This window comes from Asterias rubens, chromosome 8 (genome assembly GCF_902459465.1).
Source record: "Asterias rubens chromosome 8, eAstRub1.3, whole genome shotgun sequence".
NCBI classification, from domain to species: Eukaryota; Metazoa; Echinodermata; class Asteroidea; order Forcipulatida; family Asteriidae; genus Asterias; species Asterias rubens.
Window position 1 is genome coordinate 2419051 of NC_047069.1, and position 20887 is coordinate 2439937.

The window sequence follows — 20887 nt, forward strand, 5'->3', positions numbered from 1 at the left end:
TACCACTACGCATAGCTCTACATTCTTCTCATAGTACGGTATTTACACGTTACATGAGAGCTGCTAATCATTAACCACTACGCATAGCTCTACACTCTTCTCATAGTACGGTATTTACATGTTACATGAGAGCTGCTAATCATTAACCACTGCACATAGCTCTACATTCTTCTCATAGTACGGTATTTACATGTTACATGAGAGCTGCTAATCATTAACCACTACGCATAGCTCTACATTCTTCTCATAGTACGGTATTTACATGTTACATGAGAGCTGCTAATCGTTAACCACTACGCATAGCTCTACATTCTTCTCATAGTACGGTATTTACATGTTACATGAGAGCTGCTAATCATTAACCACTACGCATAGCTCTATATTCTTCTCATAGTACGGTATTTACATGTTACATGAGAGCTGCTAATCATAAACCACTACGCATAGCTCTACATTTTTCTCATAGTACGGTATTTACATGTTACATGAGAGCTGCTAATCATTAACCACTACGCATAGCTCTACCTTCTTTGTAATCTATGTGGCTGCTTATGCAAGAACATGTAGTCTTAAAACCACGTTTGCCTAGCTGGATGGAACTGAACATGAAACTTGGAGTTTCCTCTGACCGGTCTCTGGCTGTGATGTACCTCATAATAATAGACCGATTGCGCTAACATTGTTTACATGTGATCATAGACCTGGGGTATAGAAAAACACAGTTACACAAGACATGGGAAGACTCGTACCGATGGACCATAATCGGCTGTATTCGTTAACTAACAGCGTTTACTAAAAAACGAAGCCCTGTTTTAGTTGAATGTTGTGACATTTATTTAAATAAACGCTGTTTGATAAATCCAGTTTTCTTCTACAAAAGTTTCTTTTGAGAGTATGGTTAGACTACGTTAATTACCGAGGTTTGAGCGAGCTCACGCGCCGTGAATTTTGCGTTGTGCACGGCGTGAAGTCGGGCTGTGCCAAGGGAGACCGCGAAGTTGTCCGACTCTAGCTGACAGCTACCCCTTCTAAGTATATAATTTGAAGGTGAAAATAAAGGAATTTGCAGCTTCTTCAGGAGATTGTGTTTTTTAAATATTGGCCATTAAATATTGGCAGCAAAATCATTACAATGAGGGCAATGTAAACAACACTTTCCGTGCACAAACACATGACATTATGTGAACACTCTCGTAGAATTTCCTATATTGGTGGGCTGTGTAACCATTACAACTGGCATTGTTCAGCCACCGGTAAGGTCTCATGGTACAAACTCCAGAATTTTATTCAGTGATTTCGAGAAAGAAAAACCTCAATTAAACAAACAAATGCAACAATAATCATGTCTTTTTAACGCACGTTGATACGCAGTACGCCGTGTTTGTTGATATGTAATACCTATCTCAGGTCACGTGACGTCTGTAGTGCAATCGGTCTATTGTTATGATTTTACATCATACCACCTTTAAGTTTGGTAAACCAGCCCAGCAGAGATAAAATCATAAGTGACTCAAAGTAAAGCGAAAATCAAACATTTTATAATAAGGTTATTGGTACGTTTAGAATAGTAGTTCACCGTGGATTTGTTGGAATGACAGATTATTCATATTAATTAAATAAATAATAATTTATTCATTTATATTGCGCCCATTCCATAAAATGTACACAAGCGCATAACAAAACTGTGGCATTGTTCAGTGATTCATGCTTGAGCCGAGGATGATTATCTTTTAATATTCTTGATGAGAATGCCTTGGTTTTGGTTAGTCACTATTATTATTGGATGTTGTTAATTTCCAATTGTCATCCACATTTGACATTATTGTATCATTTTCGACCATGACGTCATCGACATTCACAGACGATGCAAGACCTTGACCGAGTGACGATCAGCCACGATGAGGTCACCGGTAGGAGTAAACGTCATGTCTAGAGGTGCGTACAAGCCACGAGCTACACAGCCGATGTGCTCACCTGATGCTTCGTAATGATGTATCTCATTGATTCCCCAGCCACCGCAATAAACAGACAAAAAAATGTCTCCAGCATCGTCGCAGCACACACCATAAGGTTTGACAGATTTGCCGTTAATGGAGGTGCTGATATTGAACACCTCGTTTCCAAAGAAATCCACACAAACTAGATTCATCTTGCCGAAGTGTGTGAATACCAGACGCTCCTTGCTTCTTATAGATAGAAAGCAGTCGCTACTTATATCATCATGATGTATTGTGGAAATGATGGATCCATCCATATTATGCAGAGATATGACCTTTCTCTTACAGTCAGCCACTGCAATCCGATCTTTATTGTCCACAGAAATACCACGAAGTAGACTCTTTGACTGCCCCTCAACTTGATTCTGTGAGGGTCGGAACTGACGAATGTATCTCAGTTCTCTATCATAAACCTTTACATCCTGTCCATCAGTAACCAGGAGCAGGTCATCAGAGGTCACGGTAACACCAAAAGGTTGTATTAGTTTACCGTCCTCTGTTCCACTTTGACCACCTGAAGATTTGTAACTACCCTTTGATGTAAATGTGGATAATAGCCGCCTCGCTGTATCAGTAACGACAATGTCACCATTGCTAAAACAAGCAACGTCCCTTGCACGCTTGAACTCCCCCTCACCTTTCCCTTTTTTACCAAACTCTGTCTTAACCTCCCACTTCTCTTCCTCTAGTATTTCACCGAGATCTGCATCAGTGACGATATTATGACCTTTGAACCCGATGAATGACTTGCTATGCTGCACTGTTTGAAACTGAAGCTCTTTGTGGAAGTCTAAGTTGTGCATAACTTTTGGCTTGAGGTCCAGCAGCTCAAAGTTATCAGCATGTTGCATCAAGTCATTGACTGAAGCTACGATCTGCTCTGCACGGCTAATCTTATCGTGATTGCTGCTCTGTATGCTCTCAAATCCCTTACCTCTTTCTTGACCGATTTGTGTGACTCTTTCTTGAAGGTGGCGAGATGCATTTCTTATCTTAGTGATTTCCTCTTCCTCCTTAGCCACAATATCTCGAAGAGCCTGGTCGACCATGAGCTGTAATCTACGCTGTGAGTGTTTGATAGAGTCGTCCACTTTTTGGAATTGCTTGCGACATTCATCAAACTTCTGCAAGGCTTCATCAACAGCTAGACGATAAGATCGAATGGAATCATTGATTTCAGAGAGATTGTGGTTGGACGCTCGGTGATCGAACACCGCACATTTGAGACACACAAGTAATTCACACGTGTCGCAATAGAAACACAGTTCCTGGTCAGTGTGTTTCCGGCACGTTTGTGTTTCAGTTTTGTCCTTGTCTTTGGGTCGCACATGTGACGAACCGATAGCATTAACGATTTGATGATGACTGATAGCTTTTAGCCTTGCGTGGTGTTCCAGACATGTCTTGCAATAGTTCGCATCACAGTCGACACACCGTGAGACGGCTTCAAGACCTTCGTCGCATTGTTCGCAAGCCAAGACAGGAGGGTTAATGTCCTCCTTCGGACCTTCAAGATTAATGACGTCATCAACAAGCGAGCTCAAGAAAAAGCAGCTAAGAAGACCCGACAATCCCCCATCTGGGATTGATGTTTTCTTTTTACACATTGGGCAAATAATAATATCCGTCTTCGGATCCTGTTTGTCTGTAAGTTCCTGAAGACATTTTAAGCAGAAGCTGTGAAGACAGTCTAGGATTTTCGGATCGGTGAACCGACTCAGGCAGATTGGGCATTCGATGTGTACATGTCTAATCTTGCAAGTGGTCTCGGTGTGTAAAGCAGCTTCAGCCATCTTGATGAGAATTGGCTCCTGTAACCTGATGAAATAAAACAAGGACGTGTTCGTTTTACAATCAGGGAGTGAACAATAATGGAGACTTTTAGACGCTTGGTGGCAGCACAATAACTGATTCGTAACAGTATACTGGCCTCCTAGGATAAAGACAGGCATTGGTTTTATAAACCCATTGATTACAATGTCACGATAGCATTGGATGTGAATGTGTTATGATTGGTCCGAGGAGATGTCAGCTTACACTTCCGATCGTCTGCATACAGAGTGTGCATAGTGTATGTACGCCGTTGTTTTATTCATTATGTAATGTGTATATGTACGTGTGCGTTGACTGTGAATCTCCATGTGAAATGAATGAGGGGTCAAATGTGCTGGTATATGGGGTTATGCACGAGCCTCGAGTACTGATCAGTATAATGGAGATCAGTGTGTGGGACCAAGTCAGGTGCGTCATAATATTGAGCGGAGTTTAGCGATGGCAAGCGGTAGCGGTGACCAGCGCCCTCAAGGGTTGACAGCGTTTATAGTGTCACTCGCTCCCACGTTGCTTCCCTTGTCGTTGCTGTGCACCGCTCACTATTTTCAGGTAAGATTATTTTGTACTTTTATCAAATGTTCTTTTACTAACAATAAATGGTCCCAGACATAAGGGACTCTGGCATTTTCTGAGTTAGTGACATGTGAAATAGGGGCTAAAACTAGGTAAAATCGCTGTTTTTGTAATAATGTTTTCTGTAAGTCATGAAAATAATGATAGTAGGCCCTCTCGTGTTCTATGAGCGTAAACATAACGTAATGTGCATGGGTCATAGGATAAAAGACTCTCGGTATAAATTGCATGTATTGTATGTGTTTCTTTATGGTAGGAAAATACAGTACATGTACTTTAAATGCTTTTTATCTTATCTTGGTAATTTTCGTTTGGTAAAACAGAGCTGTCAGTGCTATTTTTGTTGGACAAATCTGCTGACAAAGTAAATAAATAGGTTTTAATAAATTGGTTGATTTCTCCATAATATTTAATAAATTAGAGAACATGCCATTGTGATAACAAGTGATTGATTCACCATCATTGCTTTTATTTCACTGTGATAAATTGGTGATTGTAAACTGGTAATTTGAAGGACTCCTTTACTATTTCTGTCAATTCTAAGGTAACACAGAGAGTAAAGTAAACTAATAGGCTGCTGGGCTAAATAATTGGTCTTATAATCATTCATGCACCCAGACCCTGTCTAGTTATGTTTTCTAAGATTTATTAGGGCTTACGGTCAAGTATTGTAATATCATGTACTTATTAGCTGTTCCGACTGTCCGTCGGAACAGGTATTGTTTTCGTCGAGATTTTTATTATTTTTATTATTATTATTATTATTCTTTGTTTCTCCCTAAATCCCATAGTGTTTGTACACGTTTTTGCGGCAGCCTAATCTCCTAAACCATAATACGAAAGAGTGAGTTTATTATACCAAATTGAAGCTTAGAACATAAGCTTAATTCTTATCATAAAAAATGTAAACATTGTTAATTAATAAGCCTTAATTAAGCTTGTGAATATTTAATTAGCAAACCTTGTTAACACCATATCTCAAAAATTAGACCGCTGATCCTGAAACTTTGTTCAGCTATACACTAGTCAGGTCCTGTTATACACTAGTCAGGTCCACCATGACGTCATGTAATGCACGTTTTGTGTCTGTGCACAAACACAGTGGCTCCTGAAGTGTAAACAAACCCAGCTTTCCAAAACATAATTTATTTGATTAAAATTAAGTTACATGTTGTACACTTCCCAAAATTGCTTTAGATTAAGATATATTTTATTGATGGTCATTTTAAAAGCATCAGAACTTATAGAAACAGTGTAATTATTTTAAAAAACCTGTATTTCCGGGGAAGTTTTTTCAAAGATCATCGGTACGGCAAACTTGATTTGAATAGTCAAAATTGTAAAACTGTTAACTTGACCAAGTCCTTATACCATTTTCGACCGGTGTTATTGCGTTTTTTGGTTCAATATACATAGATTTCTTACCGACTAACCGACTAGCACAAGTCTAAACTTGTTCCCAAAATTTGACAAGCCTGAGCATGGTGCGTCGTGGACCGGGTTCATTTCAGCCGACGAGCGTGGACGACGAAAATAGACCGCCCGGGATTTCGAGTTATTTACGGGTAAAGTCACCTTGTTCGCGCCGGTGACCATTTGCCTAAACTAATTCCAGTATTTCGCGTTACGTTCGGAAATTAGACCATGACAAACAAAAACTCTTTGACAGGAATACAAAAGCAGAGATTTTATTATGCTGACGTTTCTCTGGTGGTTGAGTGGCTCAGTTTTATAGAGCTGCTTATAATAAACAGGCAAACATTTTGCTTTACAAAATTGCAGAAATTGAGCAGAACACCTGGATTCACAACTTGAACATGAGGCATGGTTAAGCTGCTTTTTGTGTTTAAAAAGCTATTATGTAGTTTGGTCCTGGGCCAATGGCTTTTAAAGGAAAGAATGTGCAGGGAATGTGTTCTTCACTTCACAATTGGCATCAAACAATTTGCTACAGTTGACTAATTGTGCTCAACTCCTACGAAACTTTCACTGCGAAAACAGTGACTAAAAAATTTGATTTGCATTCGCAGGAAAAACCGTGCTTTACTTGTGACAAAAGTAGGCAGGGGCGACTAGTGTGCTTTAGTGTTAAAGCCGCGACTACAAATTATAATTTGAGTCGCGACTACTGTTTTTATCTCTATTCAGTTATAATCGTGTCCACACATCGACTACAAAATTTGTCCCGACTACCTGTTTGGTGAACCAGTCGTGTTGCTTACTACTATTCGCAACATAATTAATATTGCCCTTGCGGCAAAGTGGCACAAATCTTGAGAATCTGTACTTTATCTCGACAAGTGTCATAGTTAGGTTTGAGGTGCGACTAGTCGAGTAGTAAAATTCACTAGTCACCCATTCGCAACATAATTAATATTGCCTTTGCGGCACATAGCGGCACAAATTTTGAGAATCTGTATTTTATCTCGTCAAGTGTCGTAGTTAGGTTTGAGGTTCGACTAGTCGAGTCATGATGGGAACTTGCTTAATGAAAAAGATTCAGTGCTCTGCAGAAGCATTGAATTCTGCGCTTACGTCAAGCGAAGTAGACTGCTTATAGCAGGGATTTCATTTGTTTGTGTGCTTCCAAGTTCGCACATTATTTTCCAAGCTTGCACATCACAGTAAAGCGGAAAATGGTGATCGTAAGCGCAGACTTTGGTGGTCATGAGAACCATGTAATTTTGCCCTGTTAGTAGGTTTGGTAAGGCCTACACTTCAAACATGTAAAGTCAAAAAAAATTGTTAGTACATGAGGGGAAATCTTGTGAAACTGGTCCAATTTGACTCTGCTTCACTGCATAAGCAAAGAATTGACACATCAGAAGCGCGGATATTATCGCTTACTTAAAGCATATTTCACAGCTTAGCAGGGATATTTTTGCTTGTGCGCTGGGAAACTTATCATATGTAATCTTTGCTTTGAACTAATTGTACAGATATTTCAGCGTCTGCACAGTAAGCGGAGAATGGTGGTTGTATAATAAATGGGCAGAGTTTGGTTGAAGCAGACAGAGCCATAAAACTGGGCCGTGTTCTATAGGGGAAATTATAGCTTGACATTTTGTGACGGTTTTGGTCTCTGCGACGTACACATGCAAATACAGAGTCAGATATAGACATTACGGTGCAGAAATCGTGCAATTTAAATGTCTAATAAGAGCGCCCCCTATCGGCAGGAGTAGGAAAATAAAGGAGTATCCTACAAATTAATTATGTGTTTTTAAACACGTAAAATAATATCAAATGGAAGCTTTAGGATGTTTAGCTTAATTCCTATCATAAAACATATTAAAATTATTTATTAATTAACCACCAGTGACCCTCATATGCATATTAATTAGGAAATCTTTGCAGCATCATATCTCAAGAACTTCACGGCCGACTTTTCAACTGTTTGGTTTAAAGACTCCTTGGGGGTTGGAGATTAACTTGAAAAAACTGTGACCTCAAGTTGACCTCTACTTCCGCGTCAACCGGAAGTGTCACCATATCTCAAGAACTATACAGCAGATTTTCAAAGTATTTTCAGTTATAAACTCCTCAGGCATAAAATATTAACTTTAAAAAACCGTAACCTCAAGTTGACCCCTACTTCCAGGTCAACCGGAAGTGGGCCCATATCTCAAGAACTATACAACAGATTAACAATTTTGGTTCAGTTATAGACTCCTTGGGCATTCAAGATTAGTTTGAAACAACTTTGACCCCATGTTGACCTTTACTTCCGGGTCAACCGGAAGTGAACCCATATCTAAAAAAGTACAAAGCTAATGTTCAATTTTCAGTTGCAGACTCTTAGGCAATAAAATTAGCTTTGGAAAACTGTGACCCCAAGTTGACCTCTACTTCTGGGTCAACCGGAAGTGGGACTATATATCAAGATCTACACAACCGATTTTATAGACTCCTTGGCATTGCAGATTAATCTTTGGTAGCTGTGGGCCCATGTTGACCTTTACTTACGGGTTAGCCGGGAAGTAAAACCTTATAACAAGAGCTACACAACTTTTTTGAAACCCTTTTTTCAGTTATATATTCCTCGGGCAATGAAGCACATAATCCAAGCAAAACAACAAGGAACAGCTTCGTGTTTGTTCACAAACACTTAATGTCTAGTTATTGTTGCCTCCATTGTCGTTGCTGTGCACCGCTCACTATTTTCAGTTTCAATAAACTTGAGTATCTCGAAACCACGGTGTGGTGTGTTTGCTTATTCTACGTCTATAACAAATTACACCACCACCCCCCTCCACAAGTGTTCTCGAAGTGTGACGTCAGACAGGTTAGTTCGTATACTCGAAAATAAGTGACCACGACCAGGATTTTTGAACAATGGACTAACACGACTGATCGTGGTATTTTGTATGATGGACATGATTAGAGTTTGACCAATAAGGTTCTTAATTGTTCCCTTTTATACTTTAAACCAAGAATATCACCAATGTCCAGCCGGCAATCGCAAAGTTTAGCAAGGCCATTTCCATTTTGCAAAGGGTACTCCAGTGGCTAATTTTAAAAGTCTATGTAAATGTTTTTTAGAAGATGCACCAAGGCCATGACCGGGGGAGCAATGGTTTTATTTGCACGTTGTTTCGGCAGAATTGTTTTAGGGCACTCCGAGGGGGAAACCCTTTGAGAAAGTAATGCCATAGAGAACGTACATAATGGCTGGCTCACACTATTTATATAAGGGGGTACGGCAAGCTACGTTAAGCTGCGAATTACAATTTTGAATTTACCGAAGACGGCCGCAAAAATCAGTCGCGTCAAAATTGACTATTTATACGACCCATACACACACGTCTAAAGGCTTTGAGTTACGTCATCGTCACCGGCAACCCACCGTCAGCCGCCTTTTCTTAACGCCCACCAATCAGCTGCAAGCCGTCTGACCTCGTTTCTTGTTGCCGGGCTCCGTCGAGTTTCCCCCTTTTGCTGTCGCTTTGCCGCCAACGTTTGGGGACTTTCACGTTCGCGATCACCTTCCGTCTTTGTCTTTTGCCGCTACTATATGTGAGCCAGCTTGAACATATTTCGTGTGACAGTGAACGAAGTCTGTGGTGCGTTCCACTCGCGCAAACGTTGCCAACAGTTGCGCACGTTCGCCAACAATTTCAAGTGGAACGAGTTGTTCCCTGCCACCGTTGGCGAACGTTGGCAACTTTAGGCGAACATACTTCGGAGGTGTTGGCGAGTGGTTTTTAAAATGGCGGACAAGCATACGGTATTATTTCTTAGTCACAAACATAATTACATTGTATTTTCGGTGGATGATAATGCAGATTTGGAATAACAAAGTTAATTAGTTGATGTAATGATGTAAAAAAGAGGACTATTGCAGCAAAAACAAAGTAAAAAAAAAATACGTATAGTGCGCGCCATCTTCATTTCAGGGCGCCGCCATGTTGACATTGCGTATACGCACCAATCGTTCAAAAGACAAAAAAACGTTTGCGCGAACAGTTGCGAGTCGTTTGCGCGAGTGGAACGCACCCCTGGACCACATAGTGTAATCATTGCCCTACAAGCATGGTGTAATTTACGTATTAAAGGCCGAGTCACACTGCAGCGATAACGAAAACGATAACAACGCAAAGAGAACGCATTCTATTGGTTGAATTGCTGCACTCAGAATACGCCCACGCTCTCAACCAATCGAGGGCGTGCATTATTAACACTCTTCAGTCTACCCGCAGGTCACTAAATTTCGTTTCTTTTTACATTCCAATTATTCATCGTTTTTCGTGCGTGACCTCTGGGTGAGTGTATAATTTGTCAAAAGGGCTTCTGGAATTCGGTCACGTTCGGCCTTTTCTGAAAAGTCTCTACCAAAATAATGTACCAGTAAATTGAAACGAAGAGCATATATGTCGTTATGTATGAACAAATCGGTGCAACTCAAATTTAAAAAAAAAAAAAAAAAAAATGTACGTAAAAAATTGCTTCAAAAAGAAAGAAAGCAAGTCACAAAAACACGGCAAATTTTCCCGTTATGAATGTCAGCAACAGTCCCCAATTAGTATGAAAAACCACACAAACCCCCGCAGATAAAACCCGGCAAATAAGCTTATTAACGCACGGGTTGCGGGTAGAGACTGTCTCGTGTTCGTTCTCGTTATCGAGGCCTGTGTAGCCTTCTATAGGATATTACCTGTGTTGATCCTAAAAAACACAACTTTCGAAAACATCGCCAAACCTTGTTTCTTATAGCTTTCAAACAATTTGTCAGATCAGGATTCATTGAAACTAATTAAGCGTGTACAGTTTAGATTTAATGTACACTGGTTTGTGTGAACTGATTCATGTACTGTTACACACATAACGTACATTATGGTCATGTTCATTAAAGCCATTGGACACTTTCGAAACAAAAACAAAATAAAAGTTCACAGATTTATAAATTAATTTCAGGGTTTACAGAAGGTAATGGTGAAAGACTTCTATTGAAAAATGATTCCATAAAATGCTTTACTTTTTTGAGAAAACATTAAAACAGTATCAATTCTCGATGTCAATTCCAGATATCGAGATTTACGGATTTATTTTAAACACATGTCATGACACGGCCAAACGTGCGGAAACAAGGGTGGGTTTCCCGTTATATTCTCCCCACTCCGATGACTGATTGAGCCCAAATTTTCACAGGTTTGTTATTTCATATTTAACCCACAACTGTGACGTCATACTATTGTTAAATCGCTCCATTATTTTGCACGAATGGCGCGATGGGTACAACTATTCACCCATTATGCAAACGGGTGAAACTGTCATAATAAAGTCAAGGAATAAAGTAAAAGACGTCAATGACGCCATAGGCCATAATATTGTTTTGAACAGAGATTAGAGCTACGCATGTATTACAAAATGATCGTACAAACTTTCCACAAGGTAACAGATACATTGTTAAATTATTATTCAGCTGTGATGTAAAACAAATGTTAGTTAACTACAACAGCCATTTCAGCAGGTCTTAAAGTCAGATAAATCAACTTCGTTTTAACCAGTACTTTTTTAAATTAATTCAAAATGCTTAATTTGTCATACACAAACATGGTAGTGGTAAACTCCCTCAAAATTAAATCTGCAAAGATACTTCTTCCAATATCATTATAAAATAGCGGGAATTTAACTGAAATTGTTGATCATTAAGTTAGCTTAAATTTGTTAATTTTGTCAAGTTATGTCAGAAATATCTTAAACTACAGGCCTGTACGGTAGGTCACTTCTTTTATCTTAACCATTGGGTTTTTTGTAGACCGAGCAAGTCGGCTACAACATCATCCGTGTCATAGTCACATTCTATCACTTCACTAAATTTACCTTGAGTCAGGGGAAAAAAAAATTCTGCTGCCACTTTAGCTCCCAATCCATAACGCCACTGTCTATGGAACGAGCGTATTTCCTTGGTCTTCGTCCATGTACCATGTTCACGCACCACCAGTGGTGTTCACTGGTGAAAAGGCTTTGGCCCTACGTAACACACACAAACAATTGCCTTTAACAATTTTTAAAATATCGCGCCATTCGTGCAAAATAATGGAGCGATTTTAACAATAGCATGACGTCACAGGTGTGGGTTAAGTCGCATAATGCCCTCGGCCGGTGAACGCGCCATTCGTGGGTAGGAATGACCCTCGGGCTTCGCCCTCGGGCCATTCGTACCCACGAATGGCGTGCACCTGGGGCATTATCCTATACATAAGTTTTGATACACGAAGTGTGGGCCTTTGGACAACACTGTTTACCGAAAGTGTCCAATGGTTTTAAGACACCATAGCCAAGTGCAAGTAAGTCCTACCTCAAGCTGTAGATGTGACTGATGCTGTAGATGTGACTAATGCTCACTGCGTACACTTGAACCTCTTTGATGAATGGGAAGTGGAAGATTGTCGGAAACAGTAATGGATTCTGTGCGATAAACAACGTAAAAGTTTACATTACAAAAACAGTGCACCTCCTTCGCCAACCAACAAAATGTTGTACTTCCGCATGGTTTGGGCTTAAATCACACGGCCATGAGGTATGCGTTATAGTAGTAGTTTCTCACAACTGGGAAAACCCCACATACCCTAACCACATATGGTGTTCGTCATGGGTCGATGGTTACAAAGGTTCATATTGCATTAAAAGTGCACCTCTTTCAACCATTGCGATAGTGTGTGCTACATATGTAGTTTTCCTCACATCAATGGCTGATGTGTTTGTTCAAAGGGCAAGGAACAGCTGTATAAAGTTCGTGGAACTTGATGTGACAAAAAAGAATGAATGAATGAATTAAGACTTTTAAGGGGATGTCATAATGTTAGTGTTTCCTAAAAAAGACAGATCGAGTTTCAATACAAAAGCGTGTACATGCAATCCAAAATACTGGTTTGTGAGAAATGAATCATGTACAATCATCGTAGGGTCATATTATGTTATCGACCCTCAAATGTTTTCGAACTCCAAATTTGATTCCCGTTTACCGCAAGACTGTGCAAGCTCCACCGGTGACAGAAGCTCTGCTGTTTACTCACGGTCTGTATTTTTATCAGGCTTAAACATGGCAAGAATAAAGTTTCCTGTGGTAGGTTATGCTCAAACATTTATAAAATGATGATATTTTGGTACATATTATCACTAATGCATTATTATGCCCACAATCAAATGAGTCAAAGAAACATCATCCAACCTCGAAAGTTCAAAACAAAATTATCATCTTGGGATTCTAAGGCGTGCCAATATGGGGGGAAATTAAAGTATTTTAAGTGAAAATGACTTTTTGTATTTTTTATTAACTGCAGACTGTAATAAATTCTGACAAACGTAGCAAATAATATGTCTACATTAAAGAGAAAACATAACAGATTCGTTTCTTATCTCCTGAAACAAAAAAATGCTGGTCTGAAATACGGGAACACCGATTGTAATGAGGTCTTTGTGTTTCAAGGGGGATTGGGGTGTTTTACTGTCGTGCCTTGTGATATCTCTGGATTATAATCTAGTAGCCATATGTCTTAGGACAAAAATGTAATTAATATTGTTTAATATTAATTGAATGAGATTGTTGATTTATTTTGCACACCGTATACTACTGTTATTCAATAAAATGTCAACCATGAAAGCTTTGAAAACATATGACGCCGCTCGAATGTCGTGCATGCATTAGCACTGTAAATGGCGGACTGTCTCTCGCAACGTAAAACCAAAGCTTTTAAGATTTCAACACACAATGGAGTGCAAGTGTCTTTGTAAGAAGGTTGGATGGATGACAGTTTTCCTGTCCAACTGAAAACCCATAACACCAGGATACACACATAGCCAACGTGACAGTTGTTACACGTCTTAGATGGTCATGTTCATTAAGACAACATAGACCCTCAGTGCAAGTAAAGTCCTACCTCAAGCTGTAGATGTGACTAATGCTCACTGCGTACATTTGAACCTCTTTGATGAATCGTAAGTGGTAATGGCCGGTAACAGTGATGAATTCTGATCGTTAACCAACGTTCAAATCGTAAAAGCAGTGCAGCTCTTCGCCAACTCGACACCGATGTGAATGTATACAGTACATACAACGTATTGATCGGCATCCCGTGCGAAATGCAATGATAGCTATTTCTCACAACTGGAAAACCCCACACGTATAGTGTTGCAATGCATTCTACGGTGGCCGGCTGAGACCAATGCAAAAGTGCGCGATGAATAAGTCATTTCAATGACATTTCGTACTGTGTTTGTTGAACGTGTGCAGTCTGAAATATTGACCCCAAATATTGAATACTTTGGTTGGTTGAACATTTAATAACTGGTTGATTGTTTGCCCCCTCCCCGCAAATTCCCCGTAGAACATGTAAATTTGTTTGAAACACTTACTATTTTGTTGAAATACAAGTTTGAAGTTTGTTGATCTGGTATAAAGACTCATTGAAAAGCTTCTCAATGTTCACCAAAGCAGAAACTTCACTCCGAGTGCTTGATGTGATTTTGTGGGGGTAATTTATTTCTTGGGAGGGGAGGGGGCGGGGCATTCTGAAGGGATAGACGGAGATCAAATAAATCCCGTATTTGTACAATACTTTATACAATATCAATTTAGATTGCAGTTCAATTGTACAGCACAAAAGACTGGTCTCAATTAATGCAAATGATACAACAACTACATGGAAGTATTTGAGTCAATTGTTGTAAAGTTCAATTATATTTTTTATTGTTTGTTCTTTTAAATACATTCTTTAGAAAAACGGAAGACTGGAAAGTGACTCTAAAAAAATAACAAAAAAACATAATTATATAAACATAAATACAAAGTGCTCAGGAAAAACGATGGAAAAATTGTAAAAAAAATAAATTATTCTTTAAAAACTACTTTTCTGTTATAAACCGCATTTTACGTTGTCCTTTTAATGTTTGCTGTGCACGTGGTATATATAGAACACCGTACCTTCTGACTTTGGTCTCCGTACCACATAACACAATGACCTGTGTGCATTGAACCTGACCTTCCAATATCGTGTTTGTTATGCAAATAAATGAAAGTGTAGACAACTTGACTTATGATAATACAAGCACAATCCAGTTTGGTTTGCTTTTTACGCTACATGTTCTCGAGAATTAAACCCATTCTTCGTTCATGCATGACATTGGGATACGGTTTTTCGTTGGGTGCATTGGGTACCCAATGGTTGTGGTATTGAATCATATTTGATTCAAAGAACTTAGCTCGGGTTACTCCTGATGGAATCAACTTGAGGAATCAACCATTGAAAAGACACAACTGTGTTTACTTGTTGCGAGATCTGACTCTGTTTATGTACTTGATTTTGTTCTATTCCTTTGACGTGAAGTGTTTCTGCGCTCAAAGAACGTTGTTGTTGTTGCTGTTGTCGTTTGTTGTTGTTGTAGTGGTGTTTTGTCGTTTGTTATTGTTGTTGCTGTTGCTGTTGTTTGTTAGTGTTGTTGTTGTTGTTGTTGTTGTTGTTGTTGTTGTTTTTTTTTTGCTTGGGTTTTTGTTTATATCACCCGGCTATTTCCAAAAGGAATCAACAATTCAGCTACAGATTCACAGGTCTCTCAATATGGTGAATAGTAAAAAACAACACACAACGCCGACTAGGTTTTTAACTTTACTTGGTGGGTTCAGGACAAGGGTTAGTGTGGCACTGTCGGAAAGCCAAACTCAAGGGCTCTCTAGCAATGTATTATAGTTTGGGACCCTTCTGGGATGAATTGTGTTTGCAGCATAAACATAGTTGTTATGAAAATAAATCATTTTTGTAACTACTTGACTTATGATAATACAAACACAATCCAGTTTGGTTTGCTTTATACGCTACATGTTCTCGGGAAACCCGTTCTTAAAGTGGAGTTCATGCATGCAATTGAGATGTACAAGTTTTTCGTAGCGTGCATTGGATATTGTATTCCTGTTTGAAAGGTTACTTATAGCAACTGTAGAACAGTTCTTTGAAATCAGAAGATCCGTGTTGCTGTTGCTTTCCACATGCTTAAAAAGAAGAACCAAACGACCACCAGAACAAAGATGAAAGATGGAGTATGCGAGCGCGTAGCGCGTAGCCTTTAAGGCGTGGGGTCCGGGGCCCGCTTAAAGGCCCCGACTGACGTTAAAATTGGCGGGGGGGGGGAGGTTTGACCCCCCCCTTAGGGGTGCACCCGACCAAAAATGAGAAAACAGAGCGTTGAGCTCATTAATATTTTGTAGGCCCTGAAAATATTCTATATTCGACAGATTTGGGAGCCCCCAGAAAGTGTTTCAGTGTCAAAATGTTGCCCAATTGTGACCTGAGGGTTGTTGACTTCCAGCTTGAGGTATTTTGGATGACATATAGGCCCTGAAATAAATGGTCCTATTTGCTGAGAGTTGTAGGGACATTTTTCAAGATTGATGCTCGGACGTTTTGAAAATTAGAAGGGGTGTTTTTACTTGGAGGAAGAATAACTCGACGGGCCCAGGGACTCCCCATATAAAATTGAGCAGTTTTCCCTTTAAGTTTAAGTTAAGTTAAAAGCTGTGAGACTTTTAAGTATTTTTCGTGTATTTTTTAACATTAGCATTTTACACTGTGTGCTATAGGAGATTATTTGGTGGGTTGACCCTTAGTTTCACTGGCTATATATCAGACTAACACGTCTCTCAAATGAAGGTGAATAATGAAATACATACACATCACCGACTACGTTTTATGTTGGTCGTTTCGGGAAAAGTGTGGCACTGTCGGAAAGCCAAACTCAAGGGCTCTCTAGAAATGTATAGTTTGGGTCCATGGGACGAATCTGGAAGCTACGAGGGGTCAGGGAAAGAGGACACCCTGAAGACTTTGAGTTTGAGGGCCCAGGGTGTTGAGAACGAAACAGTAGCAGCCGGAATGAACCGTCACCCACAGCTGACCGAACCATGCCTCGAAGGTATAAAAGCTAGAGAGACAGTTGTTTTATCTGCAGTTAGCCTTGATTGTCCTGAATCCGACAATCAATTTGTGTGGCCATCCTAAAGCATCTTCAGCTCATTATTCTCGAGTATTTGGGCATACTCCTAACACTCTTCAACAGCATGTTCAATAGATTTGTTTATGCACAGTGCTGTAAGGGATTCAGATTGAAACAATACCCATCCCATTATACTTCGCTTGATTTTGGTTTGATCGAAACAAGTGTCTCGTGGCACTGGTGGACGGTGACGGGCTGAGTGTGTTTAACCAATCCTGTTTATGTGTAATGTGACTTTATTGGTCCCCTTTTTAATGGGCGGGGGGGGGGGGGGTTCTGACCTATTGGGATTAGAGGTCACGTATAGTGAAGTAGTTGATCCTTTTGAGGAAGACTTGGGAATAAGACAATAATGTACGTTGATGGTTTGTGTCTTTGGTTTCCCCAGGAAATTGTTTTAATATTGTTGATACTTCTTTGAATTGAACCTTTGTATTTTGTTAATAATAATATAGTAAAGTCCAGTCTTCGTTTACTTTTGTCATAATAGTCAAGATATATGCAACGAACTCATACATGGTACAGCGCACTATGTGTTGGAAAACAAATATGTTAATCATTGTTTTTGGCCCTAGTTATGAGAACCAAGATAAAGATTTTAGAATTGAAGAATAAATTTTTCCCGAAAAGACTTACTTTGATGGTTTATTCTTAAAATCTGAAGCTAAAAATTTCAATAAAGGGAATTAAACAGTTGCCGTTGATTCTTACAAATGTTTCCAGTTTACAAATAACCACATTATGCTTAATGATTTGACTATAGAGTAAAAGAGAAAATACCATACTCTATCAACTTCCAAACACAGAGTAAACAACTATTAATTTCAGTACTATAATACAAAAAAAAAACAAGATTTTAAATGAAATTCTCCTAATCACCGATTGAGTGATTTACATTGAATAGTAAGTTAAAAAAAAAAAACGCAAAGAAAAAGCAACTTACAAGCTATTGATATTACAATAGTAAGCAAGTTTTCTGTTTATTACAAATAAGGGAATCAATATGGTATGAAGAGGTTTTAAACTAGTGGTTTAATCCCAACTAGGCCTGGTTCTTGATCATTTTACCGAGACGAAGTCGAGGTAAATTATATTTCAACACAGGAAAATTATATTACACAGTAAATTATATTTCAACACAGGAAAACGATTCAACACACTTTGATCCCTATTCATAAATATCTTTTCGGTCAAAACATCAAAACTTTTTGGTCAAAAAGTAAAATAAATGCAAAAATTATAATTGTTCAATGATTTCTTTCAACACAACACCCCTCCAGCTATGAAATGGTAAAGCCATCCGCCGCCCTCGTGTAAACAACTCCTTATAAGGCAATGCTGTGCGCGTCGCGCGTATCGCGTGATGTGGCACAACTGTTTCAGCCGTTACTCTCGACCAATATGAATGAAGAAACTGTCTTACAAGAACAGGTGCAATCTCGCGTGTCACGCCCATGTTTCAACACATTTTACAGGTCATAAACAAAGGTTTATACACACCCACGTGACGCGCTCTCCAACAATAGGAATAGCAAAATCTGTCTGAGGTATTTATGAATAGCTGCTGACAATAGGTAGCATTATGTTATTATAATCAACATTATTTACTGTCATGTCTGTAGGTGGCGCCCTAGCATTGCCTCTGTATCCGACGGCATGTTTGAAGTAAAACTACACGTTTTGCAAAATATCGATATTTCGAAAAATCAACAGATAAATCAGTTGTTAAATATTCACATATCGAGTAAGATTTGTCTTTTGTTGTAAAACATGGAGTGGTTGTAATGAAAAGGATATCCGACGTGAAGCATAACATCAATCAAAAGGCAATTACTCATAAATTTAAAAGATGTAAATGATTCAAAAGTAACAGTCCGCGTGTAGCAACCATATTAAGATAATTTTGATAATATTTCTCTTTTTCCTCAGATCCCTCTTCAAAAATTGGATACCCCGAAAATCTTCAAAAGTCACTCCTCATTGAATAAAAGCCCCACTTTGGGGACAATTTACTTTAATATTAGATGAGATATGTGCTATTTAAGGTCAGATTATGAATCTAGGGCCAAAAGTAAGTTGGTACACAAACTTGCAACCCTTAAGCTGTTACCGTTTCAAATTTATGGGCTCTTAAAGTTTAAAAAAGGCACAACGACGTGTTTTTGCCACGCGGCGCTGGGGCGGAGCTTTAAAAAAGGGGAGGTTTGGGCAAAATTCGTGAAGCCATATCTCGTAAACGATATGGAATATGAAACAAAGTTTGACAAAGTTTTAAGAAAATCTGAGAGGATCAGTTGGGACATTTTCTGAAATTTGGTTGATTTGACTTGGAATGACCCATGCCGTCTGTAGTGCAATCGGTCTATTGTTATGATTGTACATCATACCACCTTTTAGTTTGGTAAACCAGCCCAGCGGAATTTAAATCATAAGTGACTCAATGTAAAGCGAAAGTCAAACAATTTTTTTATTAAGTTATTGGTACGTTTAGAATATTAGTTGACTGTGGATTTGTTGGATTGACAGATTATTCATATTCTTGATGAGAATGCCTTGGTTTTGGTTAGTCATTGTTTATTATTGGATGTTGTTAATTTCCAATTGTCATCCACGATACTGTATCGTTTTCGACCATGACGTCATCGACACTCACAGACGATGCAAGACCTTGACCGAGTGCGAATCAGCCACGATGAGGTCACCGGTAGGAGTAAACGTCATGCCTAAAGGGTTGTACGAGCCAGGAACTACACAGCCGATGTGCTCACCTGATGCATCGTAATGATGTATCTCATTGGTTCCATAGCCACCGCAATAAACAGACACATAGATGTCTCCAGCATCGTCGCAGCACACACCATAGGGTTTAGCAGGCTTACCGTCAATAGAGGTGCTGATTTTGAACACCTCGTTTCCCATGAAATCCACACAAACTAGTTTCATCTTCTGGTAGTTTGTGAAGATCACACGCTCCTTGCTGCTTACAAATAGAAAGCAGTCGCTACTAATATCATCATGATATATTGTGGAAATGATAAATCCATCCATATTATGGAGAGATATTACCTTTCTCTCACTGTCAGCCACTGCAATACGATCTTTCTTGTCCACAGCAATACCATGAAGTAGACTCTTTGACTGCCCCTCGACTTGATTCTGTGAGGGTCGGAACTGACGAATGTATCTCAGTTCTCTATCATAAACCTTTACATCCTGTCCATCAGTAACCAGAAGCAGATCATCAGTCACGGCAACACCATAAGGTTGTATTAGTTTACCGTCCTCTGTTCCACTTTGAACACCTGTAGATTTGTAACTACCCTTTGATGTAAATGTGGATAATAGCCGCCTCGCTGTATCAGTAACGACAATGTCACCATTGCTAAAACAAGCAACGTCCAGTGCCCACTTGAACTCCCCCTCACCTCCCCCATGTTTACCAAACTCTGTCTTCACCTCCCACTTCTCCTCCTCTAGTATTTCACCGAGATCTGCATCAGTGACGATATCATGACCTTTGAACCCAATAAATGACTTGCTATGCTGCACTGTTTGAAACTGAAGCTCTTTGTGGAAGTCTAAGTTGTGCATAACTTTTGGCTTGAGGTCCAGCAGCTCAAAGTTATCAGCATGTTGCATCAAGTCATTGACTGAAGCTACGATCTGCTCTGCACGGCTCATCTTATCGTGATTGCTGCTCTGTATGCTCTCAAATCCCTTACCTCTTTCTTGACCGATTTGAGTGACTCTTTCTTGAAGGAGGCGAGATGCATTTCTTATCTTAGTGATTTCCTCTTCCTCCTTAGCCACAATATCTCGAAGAGCCTGGTCGACCATGAGCTGTAATCTACGCTGTGAGTGTTTGATAGAGTCGTCCACTTTTTGGAATTGCTTGCGACACTCATCAAACTTCTGCAAGGCTTCATCAACAGCTCGACGATAAGATCGAATGGAATCATTGATTTCAGAGAGATTGTGGTTGGACGCTCGGTGAT

General features: G+C 39.4%; 2 protein-coding genes across 2 annotated transcripts; both read right to left on the reverse strand.

Moving 5' to 3' along the window:
- Positions 1-958: 958 nt before the first annotated feature.
- On the reverse strand, positions 959-13993 carry LOC117293432. The gene is made up of 3 exons (XM_033775761.1): positions 13787-13993; positions 12205-12314; positions 959-3815 (listed from the first exon to the last, which is right to left on the reverse strand). The coding sequence occupies exon 3, from the start codon at positions 3788-3790 to the stop codon at positions 1856-1858; it is 1935 nt and encodes a 644-aa protein (XP_033631652.1). The 5' UTR covers positions 3791-3815; positions 12205-12314; positions 13787-13993; the 3' UTR covers positions 959-1855.
- Positions 13994-18389: 4396 nt separating this feature from the next.
- Positions 18390-20746, reverse strand: LOC117293874 (tripartite motif-containing protein 2-like). Its single transcript, XM_033776343.1, has one exon. It carries the CDS (start codon positions 20727-20729, stop codon positions 19542-19544), a length of 1188 nt encoding a protein of 395 aa, XP_033632234.1. The 5' UTR covers positions 20730-20746; the 3' UTR covers positions 18390-19541.
- Between the last annotated feature and the right edge of the window lie 141 nt (positions 20747-20887).